Here is a 24,168-nt window from a genome sequence, read left to right on the forward strand (position 1 = left end):
AGTTATGATTGTCTTTAGGCTTGCCATCCTTCCACTTGCAAGTGGTAAGTGACTTGCACATGCCCGATATGCACTGGGATCACACACACAGCGGCTCAGTCCCAAATCACTGCTTGTGCACTTCACTCGCACGCTCTGTGAGCTGCGCAGGGCCGGGGAGTGCGCACCCTCCAGAGGGCACTCGCTGTTCAGGGCGGAGTGATTTGGAGCGCAGGATGCCTGCGGAGCCGAGCCGCTGAGGAGAAATTTACACATTTACACATTTCAACTTACGTGCTGTCTAATTAGTCATGTGATTAGCGTATCCGTGTATTGGCGTTGCTGTGTGCACGCAAATCGTGTATTGGCGTTGCTGTGTGCACGCTAATCGTTTTAAAAACGTTAATCTGATGATCCGCTGATACGATCTAATGTAAACCCCACCTATGATATGCCACTGGTGTCACAGGCTCCTGGTTTAGTTATAAAGGCTTTGCAGTAGTGTCACCAGTCTGCCACTCAGTTTCTGAGGGATCCTGTTGGTAATGTCTGAGTTCAAGACCCACGGATATAGACCTGTGGATGTAATAAAAGTGGTTACTGGTACTTGTCTTGAACTGTCCCCTAGCTTGGCTGCCTTTTTTGAGCCCCTGGAGGCTGGCCTGCCAGCTGGGCAGCTTGCTTCCTCATGTCTTGTTCTTGTTGTCAGAGTTATGATGTAGGTTCTGGTAGTAAATCTAGGGACAACTGAAGTTCTTCTCTACCCACGTACCAGACTTGGCATACTGAGGAGTGCCCAGGTTTTCAGTTTACCCCCAGGAGTCATGGAAGTGAGGGCTCCCATGGCTACAGTCTCCTCCCAAGTAGCTATTAGTTCAGTGCAGGGTAGATTAAAGGCAGTGGATTTGTCCATGCTGGGGGAGTCAGAACAGGCAGAGGTGAGGTCCTTATTGGACAGGTTGGTCTTCTCTACTCATGATGATGACTTGGATGGTACAAACCTCCTTTCCTATGAGATTGCTTGGCTTGACCAGATTCCATTTCAGCAGAGATACAAGTGTACACCTCCACTAGAGTATGAGGTGGTAAAGGCCCATATCAATCAGCTTCTGGAGGCTCAGGTCATAAGGGCAGTAACCCTTATGCTTCCACTATTGCCTTAGATAAGAAGAAAGGTGTGTGTGTGTGTGTGTGTGTGTGTGGACTACCGTCTGCTGAATAGCAAGATGAGGAAGGATGCTTTTCCCTTACCCTGCATTAAGGAGAGCTTAAATGCACTTTCTGTGGTGTGCTGGTTCTCCACCTTAGATTTGGCCAGTGGGTAGAACCACATTCTGGTATCGGAACCGAACAAAACTAAAACTGTGTTCTGAACCCCTTTTGGCCTTTTTGAGTGGAACCAGATGCTATTTGGGCTATGTAATACTCCAAGCACTTTTAAGTGATTGATGCAAAGGCTGTTCAGGGACCAGCAGTGTCAGTCCCTGCTTTACCTTGATGAGATGAACATGTTCTCCTCTTCAGATTCCCAATACCTGCAGTGGCTGGAAGTTGTACTTGTTCAGATCCAAAAGGAGGATTTGAAAGCAAAGTTAGAAAAGTGTGCCTTTTTCCAGTGGGAGGTTAGCTACTTAGGTCATGTCATGTCAAGCATGGGAGTGTATACTAACCCTAAAAGACTGAGGCAGTGACCAAATGGCTACATCATGTGATGGAGCTACATTCATTTTTATGGGTTGCTAGCTATTATAGGCACTTTGTAGACGATTTTGCTAAGTTGCCAGGCCCATTGCACAAGTTGATGGTGGAACTTGCAAGTCTCACAACTGGACACAATGGTGCATGCAACCCAGTCCATGGTATCCACCTTTCCTGCCCACTCTCTTGCAGATAGTCATTCCTTGCAGGATGCAGATACCTTCCTAAAGAATGGCCTGGTGTTCTTGAGGAAGCAGGTCCAACCTAACCCTGATGAGAGATGAGTGGTCCATGGACCATCTACTAGTGTATCTCAAAATATCAGAATATCATGAATTTTTTTTGTAATTCAATTCAAAAAGATAAACTTTCATATTCTATATTCATTACATGTAAAGTGAAATATTTCAAGCCTTCTTTGTCTTAATTTTGTTGATTATGGCTTAAAGTTCATGAAAATCAGAACTCCAGTATCTCAAAATATTAGAATATTTCATTTCGAATTTGAGTCTGAGTTTGAGTACTCAAGTAAATCCCTGGAAAAGATGTTGTTTAGAAGACAGTATATGTTGTTCCAAAATGTCAATCTACTTTTCTGCATTAATGCTGTTATCACAGAAGTATAAGTTACTGTTGCCAAGGGCACTGATACAACCCCATGTCATAACAGACCCTAGCTTTTGGACTTGCTACTGGCAACAGTCTAGATATTGTAATCCATATTGTAATGCTTGACAAAGGTTTGCCAAAGTAATCCCAAGCCCATGTGGTTATATCAGCTATAGATGAATGACGGTTCTTGATGCAGTGCCATCTGAGGGATCAGAGCTCACAGGTGTTCAGCTTAGGCTTGCGCCCTTGGCCTTTACGCATGAAAATTCCTCCAATTCCTTGAATTGATTAATGATATTGTGCACTGTAGAGTGTTAAATATCCAAATCCCTTCTTATCTTTCTTTCAGGAACACTTGTTTTTAAATATTTTAACAATTTTCTCATGCATTTGTTGACAAACTGGAGATCCTCAGCCCAGCTTTGCTCCTCAAAAACTAGGCCTTTACTGGATACTGATTTTGTACTAAATCATGGTTACAATCACCTGTTGACGTCGCCTTTTTCAAATTACATCATTATTTAATGGTTTTACCTCATTACTAGCCTTAAATTACCCCTGTCCCAACTATTGTGAAATGTGTTGCAGGTGTGAAATGCAGGAATGGATATGAATTAATTGATGACATGAAGTTGACCAGACAAAACATGAAATATCTTGGGTTCATACTGTCTGCTGTCACAATCCAGCCCGGAAATTCCAGATCCTGATCTGTGCCTTTGCACTCTGCTCTGCTTTTTTCCCCATTCTCCCCACATTGTGTTAGCACAACTGCTACGTGTTTGTCATCAGCCACTCTATCTAAACACACCGAGCAGATTCACTCAGTGTGGAGAAATACTCGTCATAAGTTTTGTCTAGCTCACATTCATGCTCACGCTCTGTTCTTCGACTTTGTTTATGTTTCTTGGATTAAGATTTTGCTTGCCATTTTTGGGACCTTTCACTGTCACTTTGGCTTGGGACTTTGTTTACGTTTTAGATTATGATTTTGCCTGCTGTTTTGGGAACTCTTGCTGTGACTTTGGTGGGAGGCCATGGACAAATACGTCTCTATACGTCTCAAATACATCTCTAGTGGCTGGCATCATTCACCCATCATCATCTCCAGCTGGAGCAGGGTTCTTCTTTGTGGAAAAGAAAGACAAGTCCCTCAGGCCCTGCATTGACTATCAGGGACTTAATGCTATCACTGTCAGGAACCACTATCCCCTACCACTCATGTCTACTGCCTTCGAATTACTTCAGGGGGCTCAGTTTTTACCAAGCTAGACCTCTGCAATGCTTACCACCTGGTACAAATAAGACAAGGGGATGAATGGAAGATGGCGTTTAACACTCCTACAGGCCACTATGAATATCTGGTTCTTCCCTTTGGGCTCACTAACACCCCCTCTGTCTTTCAAGCCCTGATCAATGACGTCTTGTGAGATTTCATTAACCAGTTCATCTTTGTTTACCTTGATGATATCCTCATCTTCTCCCCCACATTAGAAATCCATTAGTCCCATGTGAGACAGGTCCTGCAATGACTTTTAGAGAACCAACTCTTCGCCAAAGCAGAAAAGTAAGAGTTTCACAAGCGCACCATGGCTTTGTGATTTCCCCTGGGGTGGTTCAAATGGATCCAGACAAGGTCAAGACAGTCCTCAAGTGGCCTGTTCCCTCTTCCTGTAAGGAACTGCAGCACTTTTTCGGGTTTGCTAACTTTTATCTAAGGTTCATCAAGAACTATAGCACCATTGCCACTCCTCTGACCAAACTCGCATCCTCCAAGCACCCCTTCTCTTGGACTGACCATGCTGAGAAAGCTTGCTCTTCTCTTAAGAGCAGATTCACCACAGCACCAGTTCTCATCATCCCAGACCCCACCATTCAGTTCAATCTCGAAGTGGACGCCTCTGACAGTGGTGTCAGGGCTGTTCTGTCCTAGAGGTCAGCCAAGGATAATAAAGTACACCCCTGCACAGTCTTTTCTCATCACATGACCCCAGCTGAACACAACTATGGCACTGGGGATCATGAATTGCTAGCCCAAGAAGAATGGAGGCATTGGTTGGAGGGGACTGAGATTCCATTTATCATTTGGACAGACCATAAAAATCTTGAGTACCTCAGGACTGCCAAATGTCTCAATGCATGCCAAGTCAGATGGTCATTGTTTTTCTCCCACTTCAATTTTGTGCTCTCCTTTAGACCTGGCTCTAAGAACATCAAGCCACATGCTCTTTCCAGGCAGTTTTCTCTGCACTCTCAGCAAGACACCACTGAGCCCATCCTCTCTGCCCATTGCCTTGTGGCCGCCACCCAACTCAACATAGAAACTACTGTCCAAAACACCCTGTCCAGTGATCCAGGACCAGGCAATGGTCCACCCAACCGTTTGTATGTGCCCCCTTGTGTGTGCTCCCAAGTACTTCAGTGAGGGCTCAGCTCCCTCCTATCCTGTCACCCTGGGGCAGCCTGGGCCCTTGCCATCCTCAGGTAACACTTCTGGTGGCCGACCATGCAGAGATACATTAGGGCCTTTGTAGCAGTCTGTGATGTCTGCTCCAGGAACAAGACTAGCAACCAACCTGCTGCTGGACTACTAAGACCCCTACCTGTACCACGCCATCCTTGGTCCTACATTGCAGTGGATTTTGTCACTGGCCTCCCCAGTTCCAAGGGCAATACTTGCATCATGACAATCATTGATCATTTCTCTAAGGTGGCTTATTTCATTCCCCTCCCTAAGCTGCCTTCAGATAAAGAAATAGCAAAACTGTTTATCTACCATGCGTTTCGGATTCACAGTCTGCCTATAGACATTGTGTCTGACAGAGGCCCCCAGTTCTCCACTCATTTCTGGAAAGAGTTCTGCAAGCTCATTGAGGCCACTTGCAGCCTCTCCTCAGGTTACCACCCCCAGACTAATGGGCAGACAGAGTACACCAATCAGAAGCTGGAGGTCACTTTATGGTGCCTAACATCCGGTGATTTATCTTATTGGAGCCAGATGCTCCCTTGGATCGAATACACCCACAACAGCCTTCCCTCATCATCCACCAGGCTGACTCCTTGCCAGTGGTGCCTCGGTTACCAGCCCCCTCTTTTCCCTGGACAGGAAGAGGAAGCGTCTGTTCCTTCAGCTCAAGCTTTTGTCCAACATTGCTGCAAAGTTTGGGCACATGCCAGATGTCACCTATTGCATGCCAATCACGCATACAAAAGGATGGCAGATCAACATCACAGGCCGGCTCCTGTCTACCACCCAGGACAAAAGGTCATGTTGTCCACAGCCAAGCTCCCTCTCAGGGCCCCCTCACGCAAGCTGGCCTCCAGGTTTGTTGGCCCTTTCCCCATTTCTAAGGTCATTAACCCCATGACTGTTAGATTGGCATTGCCCAGGTCTATGCGACAGCTCCACCCATCTTTTCATGTCTCTCAACTGAAACTCCTGGTCTCCAGCCCCTTCTCCCCCCTTCCAAGACCCCTCCCCCTCTCAGAATCCTCGATGGAGGGGAGATCTACACAGTCAGGCAATTACTAAAGGTCCGTCGAAGAGGTCGGGGGCTACAGTATCTGGTTGACTGGGAGGGTTATGGCCCAGAGGAGAGGTGTTGGGTGCTGGCATGTTTTATCCTCAACCCTGCGCTCATCAGGAATTTCCACCACAAGAACCCAGGAGCCCTGTCTGGGATGCCCAGAGGCATCCATAAGGGGGGGTCACTGTCACGATCCAGCCCAGAACTTCCAGATCCTGATCTGTGCCTTTTGCGGTCCGCTCTGCATTTTTCCCCATTCTCTCTGCATTGCGTTAGCACCCCTACTATGTGTTTGTCATCAGCCAGTCTATATAAACACACAGAGGAGATTCACTCAGCACGGATAAATACTCACCATAAGTTTTGTCTAGTTCACGTTCATGCTCATGCTCTGTTCCTCGACGTTGTTTACATTTCTTGGATTACAATTTTGCCTGCTGTTTTTGGGACCTCTCGCCATGACTTTGGCTTTTCTGTTTCCATTTTAAATTACGACTTTGCCTGCCATTTTTTGGGACTTGTCGCCATCTTCCTGGATTTCACTAAGTAGGTTTTGGACTGTGCTGCTGTGCCTGTCACCTGCTTGCCCTCCTCATGAATCAACTCCTCAGATATGCTTCTGCTCATTTCCTGTAGTTGCACATTGGGTCCTATCTGTTTCCATGGCCTTTGGATCATGACAGTCTGCAATAAAATATAAGTCAAAGTAACTTTAGAAATCACTGCTTTATTTATTTGCATTTTCTATACTATCCCAACTTTTTTCTGATTTGGGGTTGTAACACCTAAAACTAAATAAAATCTAAAACTAAAATTAGTCGATTCCTCAAAATAAAAATCAAAGTATGCACTTGTAACACTAAACTGAAATTAAATTTCTTTCTTTCTTTCTTTCTTTCTTTCTTTCCTTTTTTCATGTACAACAAATAGTTGATCAATAACTGACCACGTTAGTCACGTGATGACACACATGTTTACATGTGAAATTTCAGGACATAAACATGTTGAAATGCACTTTCACATGGTTTTCACATGTAATCCTAGCCCTATTACTCACATAATCGCATATACAATGTATGAAACTTCCATGAGGGGAAACTTTCAAGTTTATATCTTATGTTAAATGTTTTTCTTTTTTTATCTGTCACTTTGAGCTCCTGACACACTGCAGTGTTTCCTTTAAGAAATGCATGTTTACTTTTTCTTTTCTTTCTATTTTTACATTCTGAGTAAAGGAGATTTTTTTTTCTAAATTAACTCAGAACTCAGAAATGTAAATATGTGGTTTTCCTGCTGGATTATGCCAGTGGAGATGACTGACATAATGTGTGCTAGAAGCCCCTCCGTCCTGAATTAAAGCCCCCCAATGCATGTACACACGCGCGCGCGCACACGAAAAATGAAAACTATACATAGCTACAGACTGACAGTATATCCTGCAGGAAAATGATCTCTCCGAAGCAAAAACACACTCACCATACTCTCTCTCTCTCTCTCTCTCTCTCTCTAGCCACTTTTACACAGCCTGTTCAAGGCAGGAATATTATGCCTTTATTCTGCCTCGCGTTCTGTATAAAACATCCGAATGCAGAATTGGGGGGGGGTGTCCTGTGTTCTTCTGCCTCTGAGCCAGAACAAGTGATAGCAATAGAGATGGAATCAACATGTCTGTAAAAGGGACAGCAGGCATTGCAGAACGGGGTGTGATTTTTTTTGACACTGACGTTCGTTTTTGACATTCTTATTTCTGAGACCAGAACAAAATCAAATGTCTCCATCAACAGAGTCTAAGGTCCATGCACCTTTCTGCCCCAAATCGCTTCCTACTTCTTTTCACTTTCTCTTCCAGCATTCTGAGCCCACAGTAACTTTGCTTGCATTTGAAGAGTGATACATGCGCGCACGGCTAACAAAAGCACCTCAACACTCGGTTCACCCGCCATTATTATTTTGTAATAAAAATAATATAGTATACTTGTTATACATCATGCTGCTGGTTGCAGAACACTGGCATGCTGTGTAAAAACACACACTGGCACGGCTTCATGTCAGCTTTATTTGATTCACTATAAACAACCAAAGCTGGAATCTCTCTCTCACTCACTCACTCACTCACTCACTAACATACACACATTTTACTGTTTTACTATGTGATAAAATAAAGTCTTAAAGCTCACAATTACAATTCTTCTGTTGTCCCTCTGGGAAAACCTTTAAAAGTAGAACCTTGCACAGAGTAATTAAAAAGGTTTAAATAGGAAAAATAGGAGAAAATTTATCAATTTTATATTTTATCTGAAATTTATATATTTCTTTAAAACTGTTTTGTGGCAATATCCACTGTTAAAATGTTACACAAATAAAATTGAATTGGTGTCTCTTCATTGCTTCTCATAAATGAGTAATGAATAGAATACTGTGTGTGTGTGTGTGTGTGTGTGTGTGTGTGTGTGTGTGTGTGTGTTCCTGTGCCCAGGGATATATATATATGCCACTGAGGTGGAAAAATGCAAACTTTGTTCCTCACTTTTTCTGTCCTCACTCAGTCTTTCTATTTTTCTCCAACTAAGCTAAAGGTGATTAGTCTCTTTCTTACACACACACACAGAAAGTGAGAGAAAGAAAGAAAAACACACTAGCATCACTAATTCAGCACCTCATTGATTGGTATGGGATGGAAGGAGTTACTTCACCTAATCATTGTTGTTTTTGACTTTGAAAGAGGAACAAGGAGAAGATAGAAGACAGGAAGAAATGAGAGGAGAATGGGTTTGGTTTGGAGAAGAGGAGATAGAAGGAGACAAAGGATTTTATTTGGACAGGAAGATACAGGAGAAGAAGACAGGAGGAGACAGAAAAACAGGAGGATACAGAGGTTTGGTTTGGACAGGAATCAGATGTTTAGTCAGGACAAGAGGAGATAGGGGTTTGGTTTGAACAGGAGGAGACAAGAGGAGGCAGAGGTTTGGTTTGAACAGGGGGAGACAGGAGGAGACAGGGGTTTGGTTTGAACAGAAGGTGACAGGAAGAGACGAGGGTTTGGTTTGAACAGGAGGAGACAGAGGTTTAGTCTGGACAGGGGGACATGGGGGTTTGGTTTGGACTGACTGACTGGAGTTTATTTGGAGAACAGACCGTGATGAAGCTGCATCTCAAGCTCCTGCTGTGCAGCTCTGTCTGTCTACAAGTTCTACAACTTCTCCATCCCACTCATGCTCACACTGCAGGTAAGAACATCTTTCTCTCTCTCTCTCTCTCTCTCTCTCTCTCTCTCTCTCTCTCTCTGTGTTTGGCTTGTGTATTACTGAAGTTTGGGATTGTCTTTGCATCTATCTATCTGTCTGTCTGTTTGATTTTTGGTTTATCTGTCTATCTGTTTACCTGTCTTTGTTCATCATTTTTTATATTTCCATATCTGTCTATCTGTTTATTTTTATCTCTCTGTCTTTCTAACTATATGTTTATGTGTATATCGATCTATCTCAGTTAGTTTGTCTAATGTAACAGTATGTCTTTCTATCTGGTTATTAATCTCTCTCCATCTACTATGTGTATATCCATTTATTGATGTATCTAGCATGTTGTCTGTGATATATAAGAATAATTATTAAATATTCATTCATTTACAAAGCAAAGAGATTTACTCTTATACATGCCCCCAAATACAGACATGCGTGCGTGCGCGTGCACACACACACACACACACACACACACACACACACACACAAACAGTAATGTAGAGTTAAGGCAGTTGTTTTCTAAGAGAAGTGCACTAAGCGGGCGTGTCTGTGCAGGAGTTGGGGTTCTACACTTCGTCATGTGGGGCCTCAGTGAAGGAGAAGCTCATATTTCACTTTTATTAGTTACTGGATTTCCCATGTGTGTGCGCGTGTGTTGTCATTGAGTCTCTGTTCATTATTAGGATCAAGTGTAGCCAATCTTGTAATGCTAATAAAGATGTCTACTGATGCGTATATCTGCTGACTGAAGTCTCCTTGTCCATTTTTTCCCACTAATGTGTTTATTAAGCTTTTTTCTTTCCCTTCTCTCTCTCTCTTTATGATGTGTTCAACCTCCACTACCTCATGCAGGAAAAATGCAATTCACTTTTATTTCCCACTTAAACGCATCCTGGTTAGAGGAGTTAGTCAGTGCAGTGATGCTCAACACACAGAGAGAGAGAGAGAGAGAGAAACAGACACACAGTAAGATAGAAAGAGACAGAGAGTGACGGATAGATGGAGAGAAAGACAAGGAGTCAGACAGATATACAATGATAGACTGCGAGACATACAGAATCAGACAAGATAAAGAGACAGATTGAGAGACAAAGAGAGAGTTTTGAATTTCAAATTGTCATTTATTGTGTTAGCTTTTTCTGACATTAGCAATTTTAAGGATGTTTTATTCAAAAGGAAATATTTTTAGAGAGAGAGAGATGCCATAAATTTTGATTAGATGTCATTTAAACATGTATCACGAGTTAATACTGAAGATCATTAATATATAGTGTATGACACTGAAATCCTGCCAAGTTAGCTTGTGTTTATTAGGTTATTAGTTTTAGTTAGTTGCTTTGGCACAATCATCAAATGACAATCATTCTTCTCAAATCACTGCGTGAAGTTCTACAAACCAATTATTCTTTTGGTGAGAACATTATAAGCATTTCTCCTTGCTTTGACACAAAATTCAAATTTGTGCTTCAAGTTGTCTTTCACTGATCATATGATGCATTGAGTATGTCTTACTGATCAAAACTGATGACCTTTTTCTAATTAACTGCTCTCTTCTCACACACATTTGTCAATGTGCTGACTGTGTACTTTAAATAATCTACCCACCAATCATAATAAATATATCAACAGTGTAATTGGTTGTGAAATTTTTCAGGAAGTGTGCCAAAGCAAGTGAGAGAAACTGCAATTTTTTCAGGTTAAGCTCATATTAGTTAGCCTTAACAATGACACATTTGCAATTTATTACTACACTTTTGGAACATTTATAATTAAGAACCCTTTTAAGAGGCTAAGATGTATACAAAGAACCCTGAGTAGAACCCTTTTCCTAAGAGTACAATTCTACATATTATAACTGATCCAGTGTTGGAGCTCTGTCATTTTTCCAAAGTATTCAGTTGTGTGCAAAAATATGCACCACATAAAATGGGTCCAATAACACAGTATTTTTGGGGGGGCCCAACAGGGGATGAGGGGAGTAAGAGGAGCAGTAAAGAAAGGCAGAGGAAACCACTAACACACAATCAGGCATGTGGGAATGAAGTGAGTATCTAAATACTGCTGCAAGCTCATGCTCAGGTTAAAAAGGAGAAACACAGCTTGTGTGTGTGTTTGTCTCCCATCACACTCCTTTGCATGCTTCTCCTCTTTAACACCAGCATCGGTGAGCATACACACGCCTTATTTTCATTAATTAAGCCATTATTAATGTTGATTAATGATGAGCCATTATTTTAGCTTAATTAAATAATAATAATTATAATAATAATCATCATCATCATCATCATCCTTGTCGCTAGCAACAACAGGAGGCCATATTCAGGACTGTTTATTCCTGCGGCGGGCGCATCATGCCGACTCTCGTTCTTTAAGTCTCACATCGATCACAGTTTTGTCATGATGCACCCACTGCCGCCAGATGTCGCTGTCGGCAGAGAGATCGTACCAATCCTCTGGGAAGCTACAAATGTCGAGGTCTTCCTTCACGCAGTCTTTCGATCGCTTTTTGGGTCTGCCCCGAGAACGCTTTCCATGGGCTAGCTCCCTGAACAAGAGCTGCTTTGGAATTCTGATGCTGTCCATCCTGCAGACATGGCCCAGCCATCGCAGATGGTTTGATCTTATGGTTGCCTCAATGGAGTTGCAACAGGCTCTCTTTAGCACTTCTGCATTTGTGATATGTTGCCACCATCGGATCCTGAGGATTCGGCGCAGTGAGCGTTGGTGGAAGCACTCCAACAAGTGCATATGCCGGGCTAGTGTAGTCCAGGTCTCGCTGCCATAAGGAAGTGTTGGTAAGATTATGGCCTTATAGACTACTAGTTTGGTGGTAATCGATAGTCCTTTCCTATCGAAGCAACATGCTGAGAGGGAGCGAAAGGAGCCGTCTGCTCTGTTGATTCTCTTTTTAATCTTGGGCTCCAGATTACCAGTGTCTGTTAGATTGCCACCGAGGTAGGTAAATTTCTGTGCTATCTTCAGAGTGGAATCATCGATCTTAGTTGTAGGTGGGTCTTCACAGTTCACATGCATGACTTCGTTTTTTGGCTTGCTAATTGTGAGTCCGAAGTCTTTGCAAGTCTCGTTGAGTACATTTACACCCTCTTGCAAAGATCTGTGGTTGCTGGTAATGAGTGCAGCATCGTCGGCATATAGGAAATCACTTAGATGCGATACTGTGGCAGACTTGGTCTTTAGTCTATGCAGGTTGAACAGCTTGGCATCTTGTTTATGGCGGATGTTGATACCAAAGCAAAAACATTGAGTGCATAGGGTGACTACTCTTCACAGCTCTGGTCACCTAATTCCTGTATAACTACCTACACGTGGCGCACCTGTATTAGACAAAACGTTATATCAGGGACCGAGTGAGGGACGGTATATTCCCTTTGGGTAGGTGGAGCCCATTAGCCTTGGTTGGTAGTTCATCTAGGGGAAGGAAAACCCTGATTCCAAACCTCTGCTGCCTTGCAGCTATACCTGGTCTGGGAAAGGCTTCAGGAGACAACCTCGAGGAAAATCATCAGGTCAGTCCCAGTTTGGGTCAGCCCACTGGCCATTGTATACTTGACCGCCACGGAGGCTGATGACGCGATAGATATGCATCTCCTACGAGTTCACTATTATGCGAATGCCTTTGGGGGACGTGAGAACGGAAGAGGGCAGCCTACTCACCCATGGGCAGGGGTTAGCAGCCCCTGACTGTGTTTTCTCTACCCGCTACAGACCTTATTCAAATGACTACAGACATCAACCTGTGACCCACACTAAGGCAGTGGAAACGCATCAATGATGAGCCACTGGCAAAGCCGCAAGGACCCAATGGCTCCAACAAGCCCAAACGTGCCCGCAGAAATTTCATGAAGCAGATCAAACTAGCATCTTGGAATGTAAGAACGCTGTCAGATGCTACTACATCCAATCGCCAAGCTCCCGAGCACAGATCTGCCCTGGTATCAGCTGAGCTTGAACGCCTCAATATAGATATTGCTTGTCTGAGTGAATGCCGCATTCCAGAGGAAGGGGAATTTATCGATGGCTCCTACACTTTCATACACTCTGGTAGAAGCCGTGACGAGGTTAAGCAAGAAGACATTGCAATAGCAGTGAAGAACCAACTACGCCCGCTCCTGTTCAGCTGGAAATGGATCAATTCGCGCATAATGTGGATGTGCATCAAGCTAGACATGACCTGTCACGCAACTATCATCAGTGTCTATGCCCCAACATTCAAGAGACCCTTCGAGGAAAGGACCCGTTTCTATGATCAACTTACTGACGTTCTCTCGGGGGTTCCCAGAAACGACCAACTTTTTCTTCTTGGAGATTTCAACGCAAGGGTTGGGTGCGACCACATGACTTGGCTAAATGTTATCAGCCATCATGGCCTTGGTCAGGAAAACAATCAGGGGATTATGCTGCTCAAACTTTGCGCCCAGTTTGGTCTTATCATCTCCAACACTCTATTCTCCCACCCTGACATTCATAAAGGCACATGGATGCACCCAAGATCCAAGCGCTGGCATACGATCGACTATATTATTATTCGCCAATACTTCAGGTCGGACCTCGTTGACTCCCGTGTCCTCCACAGTGCAGACTGCTGGACTGACCACAGACTTGTTTGCGTGCGACTACAACTACGCTTTCATGCAACGTCTTGCAAAAAGAGATCTGGTCTGCGCCGCCTCAACGCTGCTCATCTGAAATTGCCCAAGTTCAGCAACCAACTACAACAGAGGCTTGCCGAACATACATCGGACCTTAAACTGAAAAAGGAAACTTTAGATCAACACTGCAAAACTCTCCTAGAGGCTCTCTATGCTTCTGCTAGTGAGACAGTTGGCTTTGCTAAACGGAATCATCGGGACTGGTTCGATGAGAACATCATCATCACCAACCTTCTTTAGCAAAAACAGGCAGCTTTCCAACAGGTTCTCCAAAACGACACTCCTGCATCCCACCAACGCTACAGAAGAGCAAGAAATTCCTGCCAACGGGAGCTGCACTGCCTGCAAAATCAGTGGTGGCTGGATCGAGCTCATGAAATTGAGACCCTTGCTGACAGGCATGATTCTAAAGGTTTCTTTAAGGCAGTGAAACTGATCTCCCAAAGACACTCATCTGGTCTTATCCCTATCAATGACTCTGAGGACAATAGACTTACTGAAAAGGATGCCATAGTGGTACGCTGGCAAGAATATTTCTCCACTCTCCTTAACCACCAGGACACAGCAAATCTGTCAGTCCTAGATGACATTCCGCAGGAGGAGGTGCAAACCGAGCTTGCTGAGCCACCTACTATGGCAGAAATGGAGAAGGCTTTAAAACAACTATCAAATGACAAAGCCCCTGGTCCAGACGGCATTCCCTGTGAAGTCCTCAAGACCAGCGGGCATCCTCTACTATCTCAACTGCATGAGCTACTTCTGCATATTTGGCAAGAAGAAAGGGTGCCACAGGAGTTCAAAGATGGTACCATCATCACTCTGTTTAAGAAGAACTGTCACTTCATTTGTGGTAATTACAGAGGGATCATTCTACTTTCCATCGTAGGAAAACTCTATGCCAAACTCATCCTTAACTGGATATGGCCCCATGTCGAACAGTACTACCCAGAGGCACAATGCAGTTTCAGAGCTGGAAGATCCACCAATGACATGATGTTCGCTATGAGACAACTCATCGAAAAATGCCGTGAGCATCATCAGGAACTTCATGTCCTATTTGCAGACCTTGTTAAGGCCTTTGATTCTGTCAATAGATCACTTATGTGGAAACTCCTGCTCAAGATTGGGATTCCATCAAAAATCGTTAACATCATCGCGAGCTTCCACAAGGGTATGCAAGCTAAGGTGTCTGTGTCAGGAGAGCTTACCGGGGAATTTGGAGTCTCATCCAGCCTCCGTCAAGGTTGTGGTTTGGCACAATAATAATAATAATAATATCCCTTGAACCTCGCAGCCAATGGGGGGGGGGGGGGGGACCTCACAGCCAATGAGGGCCTTTCTGTGTGATGTTTGCATGTTCTCCTGTGTCAGTTTCCTCTGAGTGCTCCAGTTTCCTTCCACAGTCCAAAGATATGCAGACTAAATTGCCCATAGGTGTGAATGGCTGTCTGTCTCTCTCTGTGTTGGCCCTACAATGGATTGGTGACCCATCCAGGATGTACCCCATCTCTCATCTGATGTCAGCTAGGATTGGCTCCAGCTTCCCCATGACCTGCAATGGATAAGTGGTATAGAAAATGAATGTTTTATATTATCCATCCATCCATCCATCCATCCATTATCTTTAGCTGCTTATCCTGTCCTACAGGGTCGCAGGCAAGCTGGAGCCTATCCCAGCTAACTATGGGTGAGAGGCGGAGTACACATGGGGGATTATCACAGGGTTAACACAGAGACAAACAACCATTCACACTCACATTCACACCTACAGTCAATTTAGAGCCACCAGTTAGCCTAACCTGCATGTCTCTGGACAAAACCGGAGCACCCGGAGAAAACCCACGCAAACACAGGGAGAACATGTAAACTCCACACAGAAAGGCCCTTGCCGGCTGCTGGGCTCGAACCCAGGACCTTCTTGCTGTGAGGCGACAGCGCTAACCACTACACCACCCCCCTATATTATATTATATTATATTGTATTGTATTATATTACATCTGGATAGATAGATACTTTATTCCTCCCAAAGGAAATTATGATAGAAATTAACTATACAAACCCTTACAGTAAATACCCGTAAACAAATACTAGAATCAAAAGATTTTTTTGAAAAAAGGTTGTACGTAGGGGTTAATATCGCCAGTAAAAGAAAAAATATATAATATGGCGGCACGGTGGTGTAGTGGTCAGCGCTGTCGCCTCACAGCAAGAAGGTCTGGGTTCAAGCCCCGTGGCCGGCGAGGGCCTTTCTGTGTGGAGTTTGCATGTTCTCCCCATGGGTTTCCTACAGGTGCTCCGGTTTCCCCCCCAGTCCAAATACATGCAGGTTAGGTTAACTGGTGACTCTAAATTGACCATAGGTGTGAATGTGAGTGTGAATGGTTGTCTGTGTCTATGTGTCAGCCCTGTGATGACCTGGTGACTTGTCCAGGGTGTACCCTGCCTTTCTCCCGTAGTCAGCTGGGATAGGCTCCAGCTTGCCTGTGACCCTGTAGAAGGATAAAGTGGCTAGAGATAATGAGATGAGATAATATAATAGTTAAGGTTTTGCTGGGATTCGAACCTGGCTCGCTGGTGTGATAATCCAGCAAACCCCCACTAGGCCACCAGGGGGATGATTCAAGTGCAGAGGCATGAGGCAGAAGTAGAAAAGTATCAAAAACAGTTTATTTACACTATGTACAATCTAAGGGAAAAAAACAAAAAGAATAATCCAAAGCTCAGAAGATAAACCAAAAATAAAAATATCCAAAGGATCAAAGTCCAAAATCCAAATAAGAAAAAAGGCAAAAACTCAAACGCTCAGAAGATCAAAAAGGTCAAAAACAAAATCCACAAAGTCCAAAAGAAAGAAACAAAAAACAAGAATACAAAGACACAGGCAAGGTACATGGGACAGAGGGAACTAGCACTAACAGCATAACATAGGAAAAAGACTCCGTGACAAGGGAACAAACAGAGGGGTATTTATACACAAACTAATTAAGGACAGGGCGGGGCAGGAAACAGGCAATAAGACAAAAACAAAACACAGAACACAGTGGTGACCTCTAGAGGCCCAAAACAAACATGACCAGAAAAGGAAATAACAGTGGCCTCTAGAGGCCAAAACAGTCCCAGTCCTAACTATAATATAATATAATATAATATAATATAATATAATATAATATAATATAATATAATATAATATAATATAATAATAGCTATTACAGCAGTTTGTAATTCTGGCTTCTGATTGCTCAGGTGTTAATTAATATTCTATAAAAGTACAGTGCTCAGCATAAATGATTACACCCCCTTTGAAAAGTAACATTTTAAACAATATCTCAATGAACACAAACAATTTTCAAAATGTTGACAAGACAAAGTTTAATATAACATCTGTTTAACTTATAATGTGAAAGTAAAGTTAATAATATAACTTAGATTACACATTTTTTCAGTTTTACTCAAATTCGGGTGGTGCAAAAATGAGTACACCCCACAACAAAAACTACTACATCTAGTACTTTGTATGGCCTCCATGATTTTTAATGACAGCACCAAGTCTTCTAGGCATGGAATGAACAAGTTGGCGACATTTTGCAACATCAATCTTTTTTCATTCTTCAACAATGACCTCTTTTAGTGACTGGATGCTTGATGGAGAGTGATGCTCAACTTGTCTCTTCAGAATTCCCATAGGTGTTCAATTGGGTTCAGATCAGGAGACATACTTGGCCACTGAATCACTTTCCCCCTGTTCTTCTTCAGAAATCCAACAGTGGCCTTAGATGTGTGTTTAGTCATGTTGGAAAAGTGCACGACGACCATGGGCACGGAGTGATGGTAGCATCTTCTCTTTCAGTATAGAGCAATACATCTGTGAATTCATGATGCCATCAATGAAATGCAGCTCCCCGACACCAGCAGCACTCATGCAGCCCCACATAAGGACACTGCCACCACCATGTTTCACTGTAGGCAACATGCATTTTTCTTTGTATTCCTCACCTTTGCGACACCATACAGTTTTAAAGCCATCAGTTCCAAAAACATTTATCTTGGTCTCATCACTCCAGAGTATAGACTCCCAGTAGTCTTCATCTTTGTCAGCATGGGCCCTGGCAAACTCTAAGCAGGCTTTTTTGTGCCTGGGCTTTAGGAGAGGCTTCTGTCATGGAACTGCATCCATGCATGCCATTCCTCTGCAGTGTACGCCGTATTGTGTCACGGGAAATAGTCACCCCAGTTTGGCTTTTTACTTCTTTAGAGAACTGCAGTGAACTTGCATGCCAATTTTCTTCAGCCCTTTTCATCAGAAGATGCTCCTGTCGATGTGTTAACTTCCGTGGATGACCTGGACGGATTTGTTGTGGGGTGTACTCATTTTTGCACCACCCGAATTTGAGTAAAACTGAAAAAATGTGTAATCTAAGTTATATTATTAACTTTACTTTCACATTATAAGTTAAACAGATGTTATATTAAACTTTGTCTTGTCAACATTTTGGAAATTTTGTGTTCACTGAGATATTGTTTAAAATGTTACTTTTCAAAGGGGGTGTACTCATTTACGCTGAGCACTGTAGCCCTGGCAATAGTGCAGCTGCAAATAACAGGTTTATGATACCATTTTTCTCATTTGCTTGAACATATCTGTCCATTCAGAAGGTCCTTTTTCAAAAGATCACACATAGGCCTAACTGAAAGTGACTGACCAAACTGACACATTTTGTTTGCAAAATGCTCTAACACACAAAATTTTAAAAACATGCAAAAAAGCAAATATTTCCATCAAACACCACAAATTGTCATCAAATGAATATAATCATTCAATCAATCATTACTCAATGGACAAAAGAAGACAAACTACAGCTATCAATATAAACCTGTTCAACCTCCATTTATGCTGTATGCCTGTATCATTTGTTGAATTTTACATAGTCAGTGTGTCAAAAAAGGCAAGCAAGCATATCATAGCAACAAGAACAGTATTATTTTCTCTGAAGGTGATTTTACCAGCGATAACAAACTCTACTGCAGAGGTTCTCAACCTTTTCTGCTTTGAGACCCACCTATTAATACTTGTAACGAGTCAGGGCCCATTAAAAAAGATCCCCGATTATTTTAGCTCATCTATATTAGAATCTAATAATCTACTGTAAAGCGTATTAACGAAATGCAACATCACTCCTGTTACAGATGGGAGCCCAGGAATTAAATAAATGCAATAAAAACAAACTGTTTTTAATTGTAGGTATTGTATTTAAAACTCTATACGGATGTGCCAGAAGACAATATAGAACCATGCATGCAGGGCATTCTCAGTCAAAAGGGATTAATGATTCAAAAGCAGAGTCTGGTCAGTTAACACAATAACTTATTGCCATGTTTGTGTACAGAAAAAAGCAAGCTATTAAAACCAAAAAGTACAGTCAAAAGAAGTTGATATAGAAACCATTCAGTGGGATAGATCCTTACATGCTAACAAAGAAGGATTTTTCCTATTAGTTGGAAAATTGTCCATCCATTGAGTTCCCTGACATCTCACACTACCTGGTGCTGCAGACATTGTTCTACATGGACAAAGAGATGAAAACCTGGAAGAGCATGGAGGCGTCCAAGTTTTAATATGTGGCTGGGTTAAAGATCTGGGGATCAGGACACTACAAGATAGACGGCATTAGACGGATCTAAGTGCAGGAGGAGTGTTTATTAGCAGGCATCATATTTACAAAAGCAAAACAGAAAGCTATTAAAATGCTGCTTAACGCTATTTGAGCAGTGTTATAAACATAGCTAGAAACAAACATGACAGTGATGATGATGATGCTTCGCAAAGCCTCTGTGAAAACAGCTTGCATATCTCTGCGTGCTGATGGCACTCAAATTAGTATCAGGTGTTTCCCATAACAACTGGGTCCGAAGTGCACGTACAACACGCTCTGTGAACGCGCGTGGCTGCTCAAGCTGCACCAGGCTCAAGCATGCAAAGGCGTGACAGTCAAGTGTTCACCCACTGTGTGACCACAACTTTTAGCTCACGTGTATGTCGCCACCAAAATGTCTCATTTTCATTGATATCCCATCACAAAGCATCATGAGCTGTAGTGTGACTGTAGCTTAATGAGGTGGAGGTGACGTCGGATGCAACCCAGAGATTGTACTCTACTACAAGTAAAAAATTAACTTCAACTTGGAAAAAATTTTGTGGCCCATTAGATTGTGCTTCGCTGCCCATTAGTGGGCCACGGCCCAGTGGTTGAGAAACACTGCTCTACTGCACTCTGCATGTTTTATACTTTTTTGAGATGTCCTGCTGAAATACTATTAAAGAAAAAGACATTTTACAAGAAGGTTTTTCCCCCATTCATTTTATTATTGTGTGCAGGTCTTTCCATGCTAATGAACCATTCTTTACATGCAAGATCTAAGACAAATTCAGAAATTCACTATGGTACAGCTCTTGTAATGCCTTGCTTATGGTATGTCACCAAAGAACCAAGAAAGACTTTCACCCAAAATCAGAAATAAGCATGTTTATTCCATTCGTTCCTGATGATTAGGCCACAGGTTCTCATGTGCATTGCGTTCAATGTTTAACCTTGCAATAAACCAAGGGAAAAAGCTCCTTGCATAACATATCCATCCTTTGGCAGTCCTCTGCACCTACTGCCAAGCAATCAGCATTGATTGCCTCCAGGAAGAACATCATATAGTCAGTTATCATACACCTTCCGTCTCCAAGCAGAGAAGAACTCCTCAATCAGGTTCAGAAAAGGCGAGTGTGCAGGGAAGATTTGGCTCATCGTACGGGTGTGTGCTGCAAACCATTCATTCACAGGGCAAGAGTGGTGGAAGGCATCAATGTCCTAAATGTTGACATATATACAGAGTCATGTCAGGCCTTGATATCCCTTTCTCTTCAGGTGGAAACAGAATTATAATAACAAATCCTTATCTGTACATACTGGAGTTTTGCTCCCTTCAGCATGTCAGAGTTTATTTGGAATTGAACTCTGAACAGCTGCTTCATTCTGAAATGGCTTTGTTTAAGTATCTGATCAATAGTAGCCAAATTTTTTTTGATATTTCTAAATGCTCCCTGGTCAGTAATTATTGTTGCCTGGATTTCACACAGTCTGACTGCATTTTTTTTGCCACAACTGTATCTATAATGGCAGCCTCCTGTTCAGCACTAAAGATTTTTTGTCTGCGTGTGAGGTTGTCTGTGGCTTCTATAAATACAAAAAGCATGTGAAATTTGATATTATGACAGTTACATAAATATGATTGTGGAACAACTGCATTACTGCAGACACTGTGTGTTCTGCCAACAAAGGAACACAGTAACACTGGAATATGTACCATTGTGACTTACTTATTCTCATTCCAAGACATCCTGACAATTGACGCTATAGTGCTCCAACTCAAATTGGGCTGTACCTTTGTCCACCCTCTCTCATGGATAAGTCATAATTGATGACATGGTGTGGCAGTGGGGGCGTGGTCAAGCGTCGGTCTGTGAATGGAGGGTGGAGTCAGGGAAGGTAAGTGGCAGAATCACTGCACCTGATGTGAATTAACCTGTGTTTGTGTGTCTTCCCCAGTGACCATACTCTATAAAAGGAGAGAGAGAGAGCAGAGAAAGGGAGCTCTCTCCCAACCAGAATGCATGTGTGTGCGTGTGTGAGAGAGTGAATGAGCTGAAAAGCCACATATTCCACAGAAAATAAAAGTTTCTGAGAACTCAGTTCTGGCCTGCTGTGCTTCTGTGCTCTACCCGCCTGCTCTGGTTCTACAGTGGTGCCGAAACCCAGGACGGAGCGCAGAAGGAGACAGCCCCATGGAGTCCTCCCCCTTCAAGGACCTGGTCATTGCCCTCGCCTTGGCCCAACAGAGCCAGCACCAGGTGCTGGTCACCCTCCGGAAGGAGCAGGAACAATGGTTCGAAGCTCTGGTGCTGGCACAGCAGGAAGATCGACAGGCATTCTGGCACCTGCTCGCGTCGGTGGGGTCCACCATCACCACCGCCACAGACCCTCCCCACCTCATCCTAATGAAGATGGGTCCACACAATGACCCCGAAGCCTTTCTCGCTCTTTTTGAGCAGGCAGCAGAGGCATGGGGTTGGCCAGTGGAACAGCGCACGGTGTGCCTCCTCCCCCTGTTAATGGGCAAGGCGCAGCTGGCCGCTCTACAGCTCCCCGCCGACAGCTGGCTGGTGTATGCCGACCTCCGCAGGGCCGTCCTCCAATGTGTGGGGCGCACCCCGGAGCAGCAACGGCAGTGCTTCCGCACGCTGCACCTGGAGGAGGTCGGCCGGCCGTTCGCGTTTGGCCAGCAACTCTGGGACGCCTGCTGGCGGTGGCTGAGGGCCGACAACCACGACGCCGAGGGAATCATCGATCTGGTGGTGCTGGAACAATTCATCGCCCAACTTCCAGAAGGAACAGCGGAGTGGGTCCAGTGCCATCGCCCGGCATCACTAGATCAGGCCATCGAGCTGGCGGAGGACCATATGGTGGCTGTTCCGATGGCAGTAAAGCGTGTATCCTCTTCTCCCCTCTCTTCTCTCTCTCCCCTTCTGTTTCTCGTCCTCACCCCATTCCCCCACCACGGAGGCAGGGGCCGGCTCCACCCCAGCCGGCCCGCCGCACCCGCGGTGCCCTACCGTTTCCTACTTCCATGTCTGTGTCTTCCCCCCCTCAGGTGAGTGAGCTCCAAAACATTGGTGCAGAGGGAGAGCCTGGGCTGGTATGCTGGTGCTGCGGGGAGCCAGGGCACCTCCAGCATCAGTGCTCGGCGATGGAGGTGGGCGCGGTGGTCCGGATCCCCGACGCACCAGGGACCGCCCTCAATCGGGCCGGAGCGTATTGCTTACTGGTGAGTATCCAAGGGGATATGTATCAGGCTTTGGTGGACTCCAGCGGTAATCAGACTTCAATCCACCAAAGCCTGGTGCAAGACGAGGCATTGGGGAAAGCACAATTGGTGAAGGTGCCGTTTGTGCACGGGGATGTTCACAACTACCCTTTAGTGTCAGTCCACATTCTATTTCGAGGGGAGAAATTTAGAGTAAAGGCGACGGTTAATCCTCACCTTACCTACTCGATAATTTTGGGGACTGATTGGCCAGGATTTAGGGAATTAATTTCACATTTAGTGAAGAGTGGGGCCTGCCATAATTTAGCAGGGGGAGGTCCCGGTGTGGCATTGGCGTGAGCAGCTGTCACAGAGCCGTCTATGTCATCACTGTGTCAGAGTGAGGAGCAGCATGCTCCTCCTCCCTCTCTCGGGGAATTCCTCGCGGATTTCCCGTTAGAGCAGTCGTGAAACAAGACTCTGCGGCATGTGTTTGACCAAGTGAGAGTAATCAATGGTCAAATGCTCCAGCCAAACGCCACCCCATCCTTCCCCTATTTTTCCATTATTAAGGATAGATTATATCGAGTGACACAGGACACTCAGGCTAAGGAACTGATAACGCAGCTTTTAATCCCAAAGAGCCACCGGGAATTTATATTCCAGGTGGCTCACTTTAATCCCATGGCCGGACACTTGGGGCAGGATAAGACACTAGCCCGAATAATGGCCTGGTTCTATTGGCCAGGGATTCGTGGCGATGTCTGTAGGTGGTGTACGGCGTGCCACGAATGGCAGTTAGTAAATCCCGCAGCCATTCCAAAAGCGCCTTTGGCCCTCTGCCATTAATCAAGACCCCGTTTGAAAGAATTGGGATGGATCTCGTCAGGCCATTAGATCGGTCAACACGAGGATATCGCTTTATTTTAGTCCTGATGGACTATGTAATGCAATATCTAGAAGTAGTGCCTCTTCGCAATATCTCAGCCCATAGTATTGCAGAAGCACTCTTCCGCATCATCTCCCAGGTCAGAATCCCCAAAGAGATTCTGACTGATCAAGGCACTACGTTTATGTCACGCACACTGCGCGAACTGTATGGGTTACTGGGAATTAAGCCTATGCGCACCAGCATGTATCACCCACAAATGGATGGCTTAGTTGAATGGTTCAATCGCACCCTCAAGAACATAATTCGGAAATTTGTAAGCGAGGATGCACACAACTGGGATAAATGGCTCGAGCCCCTGTTATTCGCAGTGCAAGAGGTCCCACAAGCCTCCACGGGGTTCTCCCCATTCGAATTATTATACGGGCGTAAGCCGCATGGCATTCTAGATGTGCTGTGTGAAAATTGGGAGGAGGGACCTTCAACAAGTAAAAATGAAATTCAATACGTTATCGACCTGTGTGCCAAACGCCACACACTCATACACCTAACCCAGAAGAATTTGTGACAGGCCCAAGAACGTCAAGTCTGTCTGTACAACAGGGGCACATGCCTTAGGGAATTCACACAAGGAGATAAAGTACTCATGTTGTTGCCCACGTCGAGCTCCAAATTGATCGCCAGATGGCAAGGACCCTTTGAGGTC

General features: G+C 44.2%; 1 protein-coding gene across 1 annotated transcript in view; it reads left to right on the forward strand.

The window, feature by feature from the left end:
- Positions 1 to 8,912: 8,912 nt before the first annotated feature.
- alpi.1 (alkaline phosphatase, intestinal, tandem duplicate 1) overlaps positions 8,913 to 24,168 on the forward strand; it is a 46,557-nt gene continuing 31,301 nt past the window's right edge. The window contains exon 1 of the mRNA XM_060940488.1: positions 8,913 to 9,043. Coding sequence (XP_060796471.1) covers positions 8,956 to 9,043 — 88 coding nt within the window. The 5' untranslated portion in view covers positions 8,913 to 8,955. The remainder of the gene's footprint in view (positions 9,044 to 24,168) is intronic.

This window comes from Neoarius graeffei, chromosome 15 (assembly GCF_027579695.1).
Source record: "Neoarius graeffei isolate fNeoGra1 chromosome 15, fNeoGra1.pri, whole genome shotgun sequence".
NCBI classification, from domain to species: domain Eukaryota; kingdom Metazoa; phylum Chordata; class Actinopteri; order Siluriformes; family Ariidae; genus Neoarius; species Neoarius graeffei.